This window comes from Lagopus leucura, unplaced genomic scaffold (genome assembly GCF_019238085.1).
Source record: "Lagopus leucura isolate 7727_CA_CO unplaced genomic scaffold, USGS_WTPT01 Super-Scaffold_100001, whole genome shotgun sequence".
In the NCBI taxonomy this organism is placed as follows: domain Eukaryota; kingdom Metazoa; phylum Chordata; class Aves; order Galliformes; family Phasianidae; genus Lagopus; species Lagopus leucura.
In genome coordinates this window covers 95,290,959-95,303,410 of record NW_024962262.1, presented here as the reverse complement: position 1 = coordinate 95,303,410, position 12,452 = coordinate 95,290,959, and the positions used below count along the sequence as shown (strand labels likewise).

General features: G+C 39.9%; 1 protein-coding gene across 6 annotated transcripts; it reads right to left on the bottom strand.

Moving 5' to 3' along the window:
• Nucleotides 1–1,362: 1,362 nt before the first annotated feature.
• On the bottom strand, nt 1,363–12,403 carry SLC35A5 (solute carrier family 35 member A5). 6 transcript variants are annotated; one of them, XM_042866521.1, is made up of 7 exons: nt 12,300–12,403; nt 11,083–11,235; nt 10,243–10,341; nt 9,007–9,140; nt 6,595–6,662; nt 4,563–5,358; nt 1,363–3,427 (listed from the first exon to the last, which is right to left on the bottom strand). In XM_042866521.1, the coding sequence occupies exons 2-7, from the start codon at nt 11,210–11,212 to the stop codon at nt 3,359–3,361; spliced, it is 1,296 nt and encodes a 431-aa protein (XP_042722455.1). In that variant the 5' UTR covers nt 11,213–11,235; nt 12,300–12,403; the 3' UTR covers nt 1,363–3,358. The 6 variants fall into 6 exon arrangements, with proteins under 6 accessions (XP_042722455.1, XP_042722457.1, XP_042722454.1 ...); XM_042866523.1 differs by having other exon boundaries at nt 12,304–12,403; XM_042866520.1 differs by lacking the exon at nt 12,300–12,403 and adding an exon at nt 12,196–12,277.
• Between the last annotated feature and the right edge of the window lie 49 nt (nt 12,404–12,452).

The following is a 12,452-nucleotide window of genomic DNA, read 5'->3' as shown; positions in this document are numbered from 1 at the left end:
AATGGCTCAGCTTCTACTTTCACAAAGTAGCTGAAATTAACCAATAAAAACTACTTTAACATACTTGTTACAAACAAGAGAAACATGAAGAGATCTCTCTTCCTTAGAGATTTTATGAACTAATTCCTCCCATCCAAGGGAGGAACATAACATTCTAAGCAGTGATAAAGTTCAAACATTTGTGAATCTGGGCTCTGATCCACAACTTTGAAAGAGCTCTCAGTCCAACACCTTCATTAAAGACTACGTGTCAAACTGATGCTGATATCCAAAAAACTCCTAATAAAATTCCCTATTGCCTTTTGAGGAGTAAAATAGTAAGCTAGAGAAGAAAAAAAAAAAGTAAGCTTTCTGACAGAGTAGGTGAAGGACACCACAGTGAGAAGTCTTCCACAGTGGAAGTACTTAACCACTGTTACTGCTGTAGGGATCACATGATCTATTTGCAATGTATAGCTCCACAGAACAGCCTCACTTGCTAACCAGAGTTGTTTTTTTCAGCTAACATTTGCTTATAGTCACTTTCTCTAACAAATGTCATATACACACTACATTTGACTATCACCATGGGCAGTATGACTGCACAGAAATGCATGGTCATATTTCTGAATTACTTTTTATTGCTAAGTTTATATTAAGTCCTTACCCATTTTTAGACAGTTAATGTTCCTGTTACTGCTGAGAGGATTCAAAGTTCTCTTCCATTATTAAAAGAAACCTGCCTGGCCAATCCAACAGCCTCATTCCAACCTGTTCACCTGAAGACAACAGAAAGATTTCCACACGTTAGACAGCACCTAACTCTACGTGGAAAGTAAATCAGATAGATCAGTAAATCAGTATATCAGCATACATTCACAGTTATATATCTGGTATCTTTGTGCAATCAGAGTTCGGCAAAACAAGTCAAGTGTTACAACATCAGTGAAACTTAAAGAGGGAAGAAATGACTAAGGCTGACAAGAGCTGAATGCAATCCCAAATACACTTCATAAAATTTGCAAATCAGTCATTTCCAACTCTTATCTCTCTTAAGGCAGACAGTTCATGCAGGAAGGTCAAATAATGTTTTCAAGACATTCATTTAAGGTTTGACACTGTCACTAGAGGTATGAAGCAGAATTCTATGCTGTGACTTAATCTAAGGCAAAACTGTCTGCAAAAGTCAACATAAAAAGCTACCACTCTTAACAGCAGTCTAAAGCCAACAGTACTTTCATTTTTTCATGAAAATATCTGCTAAAAGTGGGTAGCTGTGACCGGAAAAAAAAAAAAACCAAAAGCAAAAACAATGAACTCAGGCAGCATATATTGCAAACCTGTATGCAATGGAAAACAAAATGAAGCTGTCATATTGCAAACTAAGTCTCAAAACAGTTTAAGGGTTTCTTTGTTTCTTTTTTAACACTGAACTTTCATTTCCCAAATCAGGATATCATACATCAATGAAACCATGTGGAGTTTACATTCAAATATACTTTCTTATTCATTCTGTATAGATCCAAACAACAAGATTTTTGTTGTTGTTGAAAGCACAACAAGCACAACGACATCAGCTGTAAAATGTTTTTCATTTTTCAACACTACTTACAATGTTACCTCATATAAACAAACCACAACAGTAATTTCTCTTTGTATAATTAGTCTTAATACATACTAGAAAAAGCTTACACTTCTGGGGGAAAAAAAAAACAACAGTAAGATTTCACATTCATCATCCGAAAAAAACAAAAATCAGAGTAAGAATTTCACATACATAGTTTCTGACAGGCATTGGCCACAACTGGAAACAGGCTGCTCTTTTTGATGGATCAGTGACAGGAGGTATGCTAATAAATGCAGCAATGAGCCATCAATACAGTATGTGTAAGTAAGCTGTTAGCACACAGAGCCTGGAAACAGGGTAGAAGAGGGGAACAAAGACAGAACTGTCCACAGAGAAATGCATTACTATATTCTGTGGTATGAGAGTTTGATGCTGAACTTATTGCATACCTCCTTAGGAATTCCTTTGACAGTATCTTTCCAAGAACACATTAATAACTCTTATCTGCATTCCTATTCACTTCATCCTTCAATTTTTAGGATTCACTGAATTACTTGGAATCTATTTTTCATCTCACTCAAAATAGAAGCCAACAGTTATTCTGAAATCACCCTGCCTGGCACTATGCAGAATAACTTTTCTCTCTATAAACCGAATGCAAACCTTTATCAATCTGAGTTGGTGGAGCAACACCAAATGATTCCAACACCTGTGCCCTCCTGCTTGGTGCTCCATGTACTTAGTACTACATGTTGTAGTGCCTCACTGTAGCTATGTAATATTCACTTTCAGATGGTGGCCCCAGTGTAAGTATATCTCTACATACATGCTTTCCACATGCAGAAAAGATCCTATGATACATTCAAACTGAATAACATACTTTTGTTTTATTCAGGCTCTTTCGGTGTTAGGCCACGTAAGTTGCATGTAAAATACACTATTTTCTATAAAGGCATTCCATATTTCATTTTCCCCAAACACTGGGAGACAGGCACAAAGCAATCTCATACTAGAAATATGAGAGAGCTAGTGGCTGAAGTCACTGAAATCTATTCTGCTTCAATCAAAGAATCAAGAAGGACTCCACAGGAGCCAGTACAGAGTTACACTGGTGTAGAACAGGAATGAAAATTAAATTAAAACCATTCATACTGAAATCACACTCTAGAGATTCCTCTGTCTGAAGAATCCTTAACCCAAATTGTCTGATTTATTATACATTCACAAGTCAAGGTTTGATAAGATTGTTTCAAGGGGACTCTTTCACTCAGCTAGGGATGTTTCAATCTGATTGACCAAAATACAATAAAACAGTCAATATGCTTCATTATTTATAAGGTTATTAGTGCCAGCTTAATTAGAAGATGCTCATCAGTCCTCCTACCACTTCTGCAACATGAACAACAGTTTTATCACCTCTGTTTTGCTAACAAAAGCATTCATACAGGAATTTGCACCGCTTCACAACCAACCAAAGTGACGAAAGACACACGCTGGCGTATTTGCAGCAAGGACTGCCCTCCAATACAGCACGTCACCCACACAACTGAGTCCAGCATCCAAGTCTCTTCTTGTTCACATCAATTATAAACTTGGTTTATTACAGCAGATTTTAACCTCTTCATTTGCAGAGACAGTAAGAGGGAAAACAGCTTCAAGAATGTGTGGCTCAAATTAAGAGTTTGAATGTTTTCCTCATCTATCTCTGACATTTAGGCCCAAAGAAGTCTCAATCATTCTGCAGAAAGGGAAAAAGGAAGCATGAACATTCCCTCACTATGAGTAATAGCATTCTTCTCAGCCTGCTCCATGCTAGAGTGAATCTTCATCTGTATCAATGTCACTGCTTGGTTTGTTCAATCTCTCAAATTCTTCTCCATCCTGCAAGAACCAGAAGCAGGAGAAAACAATGTGAACAAAAGTGAACTGGTTATCAATACATAAAGAAAGGAGAGAAGAAGAAAGTCTATTTTTAAGCAATCTCTGTGATGTCAACACCCAGTAATTTATCTTCTACAAGTGCGTTCAAATCTTACTCTAGTACACATATGCTAATGAATGACAACCTCTTTATCTTCAATGCTTTTTTCTGTAGCTTGATCCCTGAAAAATCTTGTAGCCCACCATCAGGAAACTTGCACACATAGTATTCTTTGTTTTTACTGCATACGCTCACTTGTAAATGCTAAAATAAATAGCTCCAGGTACAAAAGAAAACCCCACATACTGTTTGTTAAACAAGCATCTAAAAAGGGCACCATTTGTAAGTTTCAGAAAACATCTGTTGGAAGCTTAATGTTTCCTAGAATTAAATGGAGACAGCACTCTCTGCTGGTTACAACATGTATTACAGACATACAGCTGTCCACACAGAATGAAGCAATTCCTTCCCCCTCAGACTGACTTCTACAGCTCAGGTGAGTTAACTGGGATTCTTAAGGGCAAGCTCTCTGTGCCATATTAGAGTTATCTAGGTTACAGTTCAACTTAGGGAAGGGAAAAAACAAACAAACAACACACAAAAGGCCCTGGAGAAAATGGGTAAGAAACAATATTAAAATGTCTACTCCAATGTTACCATTGTGTCTGCGTGTATCTTTGACTGTTATGACAGAAATAATCTTAATAACAAATATGATTTCTTCATGATGTGGGCTCAGCTACACAAAAAATTCAGTTCTACTTCAGTATTGTTAGTTTCCTGGCATCGATTCCAATTTCTGTATTCCCAGGGCCAGCAATATCCTCAACAGAGAATTTGTACAAAGCTGAAGTTGCTCATAGCACAGTCACTGCAGAAAAGCATTGTTTATCTGGGATTTATGAATTGAAAGAGTGTGACATGCAAAGCAATACTCAATCACTTTTGAAGGTTTCTGACAAAGAACACGGATTTTGGTGTTTCAGTTGATGAGTGATTTCGGTCCATATCCCATAGCGTAAATAGAGAGGAAATAAGAAAAAATAAATAATAAAAAAAAAATAATCAGAGAAGACAAGCACAGAAAAGCCTTACCCCACTTGACCTCTCCCATGTATCTCCTTTGAAGAGCTTGCCCCTTTCCCTCATAGCGGCATATTCCAGGCCTCTTGGTTTACTGGCATTATAGATGAATATGGAGAGAAGCACTACAGGAGCTTCCAAAAAGAACTCTAAAGAAGGCCTGAAGTCAAAGATGACAAAAGACACAGTAGTGATGATGACAGTGGTGATCTGAGCTGTCATAACATGGAACATATTGTCTCGGAACTTCAGGATAAAAGCTACAGACAAGCCCAGGAAAGCAGTGACAAATATGAGAGCCACCGAGAAGATGTTGTGCCCATAAAAGAAACCACAATTCCCTATCTGCCTCCGGTCCTTAGCCTGTAGGCCCAGCATCAGTCCATTGAACAACACTCCAAAGGCATACAGTTTGCTGTTCTGTGTGAAGATGCTTTCACCAAGCTGATCTCCATCTTTCAATATCTTTTCATTGTAGATGTTAGCCAGGGCAGAAATGAAACACTGCACTAGAATAAGCAGATGCCCCAGACTGAGTCGTAGAGGTTTCAATGCTCCTGCCATGGTACTTGTAACATTCCACCGGAAGGTGGGAAGGAATCTTGGTGCTCCACAGCTACCATTTTCCATGCACGTTTCCTCCGGTCCAGCAGAAAAAAGGCAGTGGTTAGATGGGCTGAAAAACATACTGTGATGGAATCCATGCACAGCCAAGCTTTGCTGATGGCCTCCAGTTCCTAGTGTAAGGGCGACGATGGATAAGAATAAGATAACCAGAGATGCCCACTGTACCCAAGAGAGTTTTCGCCTAGGAGCAGACAAAAAAAGCCACGAACTTTAGAAACATGGTCACACAAATTCAATGAGAACAAGCCCTATAAAGCACACACAAAACATTGTGCTTGACTACGTTTCCTTATCTGTGGCATGATGAAAAATCTTGATTTTTCAGAATCGACAGGAAAATGCCAAAACATAACATACTTTTTTATGGCAAGGGGATCCCAACTTGGTGATCGCAGAAACACAGAATAGACAATAAACCAATGTAGAGACAACAAAAGGAAAATCTTTCAAGATTAAGTCAGTTGTAGATGCTGGCTACCTAACAACTAAAATCAACTGCTGTCCTTGTAATCACAGACTTGAAGGATTAAAAGGAAGTCAGACATTCCAATAATTCTCTCTCCAGTAAACCTTTACAGCATTTCATTTTTTCCCCATGATTTTGTACATTTTTTTACATATTTTATGATGGTAGAAATGTAATGTACAAGGCCTAATGTCTTATCTGTTGTAACTACTCTCTCACTCAAGCAAGTGAAACTACTTTGTTGTGGGGGGGAAAAAAAAATAATAATAAAAAAAAATCAAAATTTGGAAGATTAAACAAACTGTGACATCACAAGAGATATAAAATTAAAGAACTGAGTAAAAGCACTTTGGCCAAACTACTAGATGCTCTTTTGGAATATTAACACCTGTGGAAAATGCATCTTTGTTCAGACTTCATCACAAATAACTTTTCAGGTAGTGTATGAAAGCTAATATCCTTTTCCCTATCACATGAATAATAAAGAAGAGACTTACCCTATGCAAATAAGCAGAAACACATCAGGGCAGGAACAATATTACTGAAAACACCTATTTCACTCTCATATATCTCATCCTTTCTTGCTAGATTACCTTTACATTCCTTTAAGAGTTACATTGGTCTGAAAAGATGTACTGCTCATCATTAAGTATGAGATTTAAAGCACAAACGAAGATACACAAACCCAAACCTTAAGTCTGATCATTCAACAGCTATCACTTGCAATCTGTGACAGGTGACCATACGTGGAGATACACAGGAGCCTCTGAAAACCTATTATTTCCAACACCTTCTTATGTAGAACACAAAGCCATTTCTCTAAGATGGTAGAGTTGCAAGAAAACAGTATTACTGTTGCCATCAGACAAAGAAAGACTGTAGTGTAACCACTGTATCTAGGCTAGAAAGACAAAATTTAAAGTTTTGTTTACCTTATTAAGTACTACTTACTTTAGCACTATCCTGAAGAGAAGAGCTGTTGTTATAATGACAAAATTTGAGAAGAGGACAGCCATTGCCTAGAAAAAGAAGAGGAACAAAGTTATAATTCAGACATGTTGATATCAGCCCAACAACTTTCAGTAATACCTTACAGAAGGGAGACTAGAGCGGAAAGCATCACTCTAGTACTGAACCTTCTTTCCTTAACAAAGTGTTAGGATAGCATAGCCCTAAAATAACATTGGAGCGTCATTTCAAAGTGTCAAAGCAGACAATGTCAGCTGCCCTTCCTTTGTTCACTGTTGCTATAACTCCATTGTAGAAGTCCACCAGATTGGTCAAGAATGATCTGCCCATGGTGAAGCTGTGCTGGCCCTCTCAGATCACTTCCTCATGAAACGACATGGGGTCTTAAGTAAGCTGACACATGACACATCTGCCTAAGAAATCACAGCTTCATTTTATGCTTCGTGAAATTACAACTCAGTTAAAAACTCATGTTAGGGGAAAATTATGGAAGAAAATAACAATGAATGAACAGATGAAACTGGAGCTGGTAGAAATCACTCTGGAAGAAAGAGACTTAAAATTGATGTACAAATGACGTGCAAAACAATGGTTGAGCTTTTGACTGAGACAAAAACACAGCATACATGGAACAACATCTCTGGTAACATTAATACAACCCAAATCGATGGAAGAATACTTAAAGTGAATTAATTTTGAGTTGCTCTATTCTGAGGCCACAGGGGACATCAATCTCACATAAGTACAAATTAGAAAACAATTTACAAAAGGCCACCACACTAGTGGCCTACATGCTGCCAGCATTACAAGCAAAGCCTGTAAAAATAAGTCTTACCAGTAACATACATTAAATACTGAAGAATAACCTCAGTTACTGCTGAAGCTTCAAGAGAAAAGACCTCACCAAAGCAACTCTACAGTCAAGATGCCTGCTCACCTAAGTATAACATAGTCCAAAGCCTATTTAGTGTCAAAATTCACATGAAACAAAGTGTAGCCAGGCATGGCTGCCTTCTTTCAGGCATCTTGCATCTGCCTTTTCCACTCTGAGGGTTTTGCAACTCCATCAAGATATTCTACCTTAGAGGTATTTGGTTACCTCATTTACTATTTCTGTCTGGTTAGCCATGATGGTGTCACAGTCTTATCTACCCATCAGGTAAAAACTAAAAGACACTAAGAATTCCAAAGAAAAGTAACTTTAGTGCACACGTTCTGAGGAGAGAGAAAAGTTTTACATATGAATGCATGTGGGTGTGTACATGCAACACAAAATCTGCAATGCACATTTAACAAGAGATTGCTCTAACTCAGCCAAATCAAACTGTTTAAGAAAGCAATAAGTATTGTGTAGCCTTTTAAATATCAGACTTTGCTATTATAAATGCTATAGCTGAATTTCCTTCCACCAACCCCCCCCCCTCCAAGAAAGCAAAGAACACAAAATACCATCTACTAATGTTAAAATACCAAATTACAAAGAGTTACAGAATTAGGGGAATTATTCATTTTAATCTTTTTTTTTTTTTTTCAGCCAGGTCCTATTCTAGACACTGTTCTGTCCCTACCAGAAATGCAGATCTAAAAGGACATTAGTTTAGAGAAGAAATCCTGAAAGAGAATGAACAGAAACAGTTAAACAGATTTTTAATGGTAAAAAAAGAGTAGACAGTATCTTATAGCAAGCAGTAACCATTTGCTTCCATGAAATTTCAAACAGATTCTGAGCCAAAAGGTATTTTAGCATAAAGAGAGAGAGAGCACAATAAAACCATATTTCCCAAGTATACATAGATTCATTCAGAAGGCTGAATGCAGCTAGAAAAAAAGTATAAATGAAACATGTTAAACATAACTAAGTCTTATATATTGTTATATAAAAATAAAAAGTAAAAAATTGAGAGCCAAACAGTTTTATTCCTTGCCTACTCACTTCCCATTACACTTTTTTCACTTAGGGGGATTACATTTATTTAATTTTCTTTGGAATTGTTGAGGAAAGAAAACAAGTCAACATGTGAAGTCATGTAAATAAAGTGGCAGAAGCCACACAGAAAAGGGCAACTCAAGCATCAGCAACAAGTGCAAATGCCTTGAGAGAGAAATACAGAATTGAAGAAGTCAAAGATTGGAAAGCACAAAAAACCTGCCCCTTACTTAAGGAATTCAGCCTGTTCCTCACTCACTTAGGATAGAGAAAACGCACAGAAACATTCCTCTACTGAGAGCTGTAGAACTGGATCACTGGGAGGAGAAAGGATGGTCTAGCTGTTCAGATGACTCATTTACCTGCCAATCTTGTACTGTCAATGTAGCAATTGCTGATAGCCTACAGTCAGTCTTGTCAATTATTAACACACTGAAAGATACTTTAGTCAGTACAGGCATACTTACTGGTTGGAGGTAGGACAGCACATAGAAGACAATCAAGTTGTCCAAAAAGTAAAGAAAGGCAGGAATTGACCACTTCATGGAATTACAAAAATTCTTCCAGGAAAGACAGCCAAATGGATGATCTAAGCAGCCCTCTGGAAGGAAAACAAATCAATAGGAGAAACAACTTTTTTATTATCAGAAGTCCATTTCGAAGCCCTTTGAATAGTCAGCAGTGTTCTCTGGCAACACAGAGGACAGCCCCAAGGCAGAACAAACAGCTAAAGCAAAAATCTAGTGTCTGTAAGCATTCACATCCTTGCTTCACTAAGGAAACTATGAAGGAATCACAGAATTGTAGGGTTTGGAAGGGACTTCTAGAGATCATTGAGTCCAACCTGCCTGCTAAACCTGCTAAAGTAGGTTCCCTACAGCAAGTCACAAAGGCAGGCACCCAGACAAGTCTTGACTATCACCAAAGGAGATTCCACAATTTCTCTAAGCAGATTTTGCTAATCTGTCCACAAGACAGAAACCTGAATTAGGGTTTCTCACGTGAGAATTAAAACCAGGAGACAAAATTTGCAATCGCTAGCTCTGCTCTCCTCTTTTTTTTTTTTTCCTTTTGTCATTTTGTCTTGTTCTGTTCTAGGGCTGAACAGAAACAGCAAAAAGATGCTTAGAGAATCCTTTAATCCTATCAGAGTGTTTCTCCACTGGTGCAAAAATACATCATAATTGTTCTTTGAGGACCAAAAAGCACTCCAGAAAGCCCCCACACAATAGTCACATCAGTATCAGCTGATTATCAATCTCATTTAGATTAGAAATAATGACACAGATGGAGGATCTGTTCATTTAGCACCCAAAGGGTAGCCAGTAACAAGCTTCTTTTCAGTCATGTCTTCACAGTGAGGCAACTCCTATTACCCTAGCCCAACGCTGTGCTAAAATTTCAAAAAGATTAGATTGTCTTCATTACACTAACTCAACTCATTATCCTCATTTCTGCTATCATACAAACAACTTGAGAACATCTGAATTTAATGGAAAAATTAGAGTTATAATAAGTATGGCTATAATTGTGTATCAAAGACATAATTCCAGAGAACATTACTGTCAGGACTTCATGCCATTACATGTGAATCTATTAGTGGGAAAGTAAAAAAACAAAACAAAACAAAAAAAAAAAGATATGAAGTATAATAAATCTTAGCAAGTCAACACATCTTAGTTACTTGAAACATATGTACTCACCTTTTTTCTTAACCCATAGTGCCAATACCACGCACAGGAACAGTTTTACTACTTCAGAACATATGTTCACTGTTGTAGGAAGATAATCATACTTATTATCTGTGGGATTCAGCAAATTGTAAAGAGTACACCATCAGATTCCTTCTGCATTCACAACTGGAAAAGGAAATACTTTAACCCCTTCAGTCAGGATTAGACCCCCTGCTCATAAACACAAAGTGTTAGCACTCCTATTACAGATAGTCAGTTTTTGACAAGTCAGGTGCCCTTCTAGGCTGAAATCTTTCCTCATTTGCTCTCAGTTTACAGTACATTTTTTTTGGAAGAACTAACCATCATTTTTAAAACAATCAAACCAGGAAATATTTTCCCCCCCAGAGTGATAGAGTATGTTTTCCTAGTAGGAGAAAGCTTCCAGGATGACATGACCTACATCGTGGATTTTATCTTTTCTTTGATAGCATATTTTGCTAACATTTGCTAAAAGGACAGCGTATTTTGCTAACATTTGCTGTAAGACAGCTTGCACACCACTATACCACCTTCTCCTGAAGGTGCTGTGAAACAAATAAACTGGTCATGCACCACCAACAGTGTTTGCACAGTTTAATATTTGGAAATCAGCTATAAAGTAATCTACTGTCTCATCTTTTGAGGCTAATCTTCAACTGGATCAGATATCTTGCAACCTCAGATTGTTATCCTACGTTAGACACAGGGAAATTTATGCCTCAGTTTATGTAATGGAGAACTAGGTGGAAAAGTAGGTTTTGGGGTATCCGTTACACCTGAAATAACAAATCTTATTTGAAGTTCATTACGTTTATTGTCCAACAATACCTTCATTAGCAGAATATTTCATCAGAAGGATTCGACTCGAGCCCAGAGCAATGAAGACTCCTCCAAGTAGAAAGGTGTAGATGGTTGTCTTGGAGCAAACTGCAGAGCGACGACAGCACTTGCTCTCCATTCTGCTGCCTTGCTGTCAGTGCCCTTTGGATGACACAACACACATATGCTATAAACAGTACTTCCAGAAGCTGATATGGTGAGGTGAAACGTGTGCCTTTTATTGCTTTATCGCAAACAAAATGGTTTGTGTTGAGAACTATAATTGCATGCTAAAATCAACATTTTATTTCAAATGAGGGCCAGCCAGGGGGAAATAAACACCTCGCATACACAGTGATATCTACGGAATACTCACCAGCTGAACAAGATAAATGAATTACATTGTTATTTCTCCACAGGATTTTTATGTTTGAATATACATGTACGTATATCACAGAATGGCTGGGTTAAAAGGGCCCATCCAGTTCCAGCCCCCGCCGCGAGCAGGGCTGTCACCCACCAGACCAGGCTGCCAGGGTTCCATCCAACCCGGCCTCGATCTCTTTCACAAACAGCTTCTGTTCCCGATCGCAGCAGACAGAGTTGCACAGGGCCGCCCGAGGCTCGTCCGCTACCAGACGCGCTCCGGGCGGCTGTTTCCGCTGTTCAGCCACCCGCTAACGAAAGACGGAAGGGCGGCGGCCCCGGCACCGCCAGGCACCGGCTGTCAACGGTCTCTCGCCTCGCGCCGATCCACCTCAGCGGCTGCGCCTCAGCCTCGCGGCTGCGCTCGCCACTCTCTGCCACGTCTCCGCCTCGCGGGCGCGGGGCAAGCCGGGCCGACAGAGGGCGGCTGCCGCCGAGACGGGGAACCGGGAAGGCGCATCCGACGCTCGACTCTCCCCGTTCTGTTCCCACCGGCCTCGGCCGTAGCCCGTTTCAGCTCCCCGCCCCGCCGCACGCAGCTGCCGGGCACCGGGCACGGCGACGCCGCTATCAAACACACCCGTCGCTGGTGGGGAATGAAGACCGCGACCCTGTCCCTAATCCCGCTCGTTCTCTTCCTCTCCCGGTGCTCATCCCCAGCACCTTGCCCCTCTCCCGCTTCCCCGCCGGCCTCACCTGCCGGCGCGGAGCCGAACGGGGCGGAACCCTCCCCGAGACGGACGGCAGCGCGCGCCCCCTGACCGCCCCTCCTCCGCCGCCTCATTCTCCATGACAACTACCCACGTGATCCAGGCTTGCTTCCGGATTTCTCTCCCCACCACGTGATGCATACGTCTATTTTCGGGGACGCGTGCAAGGAAAAGCCGCCGGCTTCCCGTCTTGGTCTGTGCCTGCGCGTGCGCACATGACGTACGTGTGCGCGACGGAGCGGG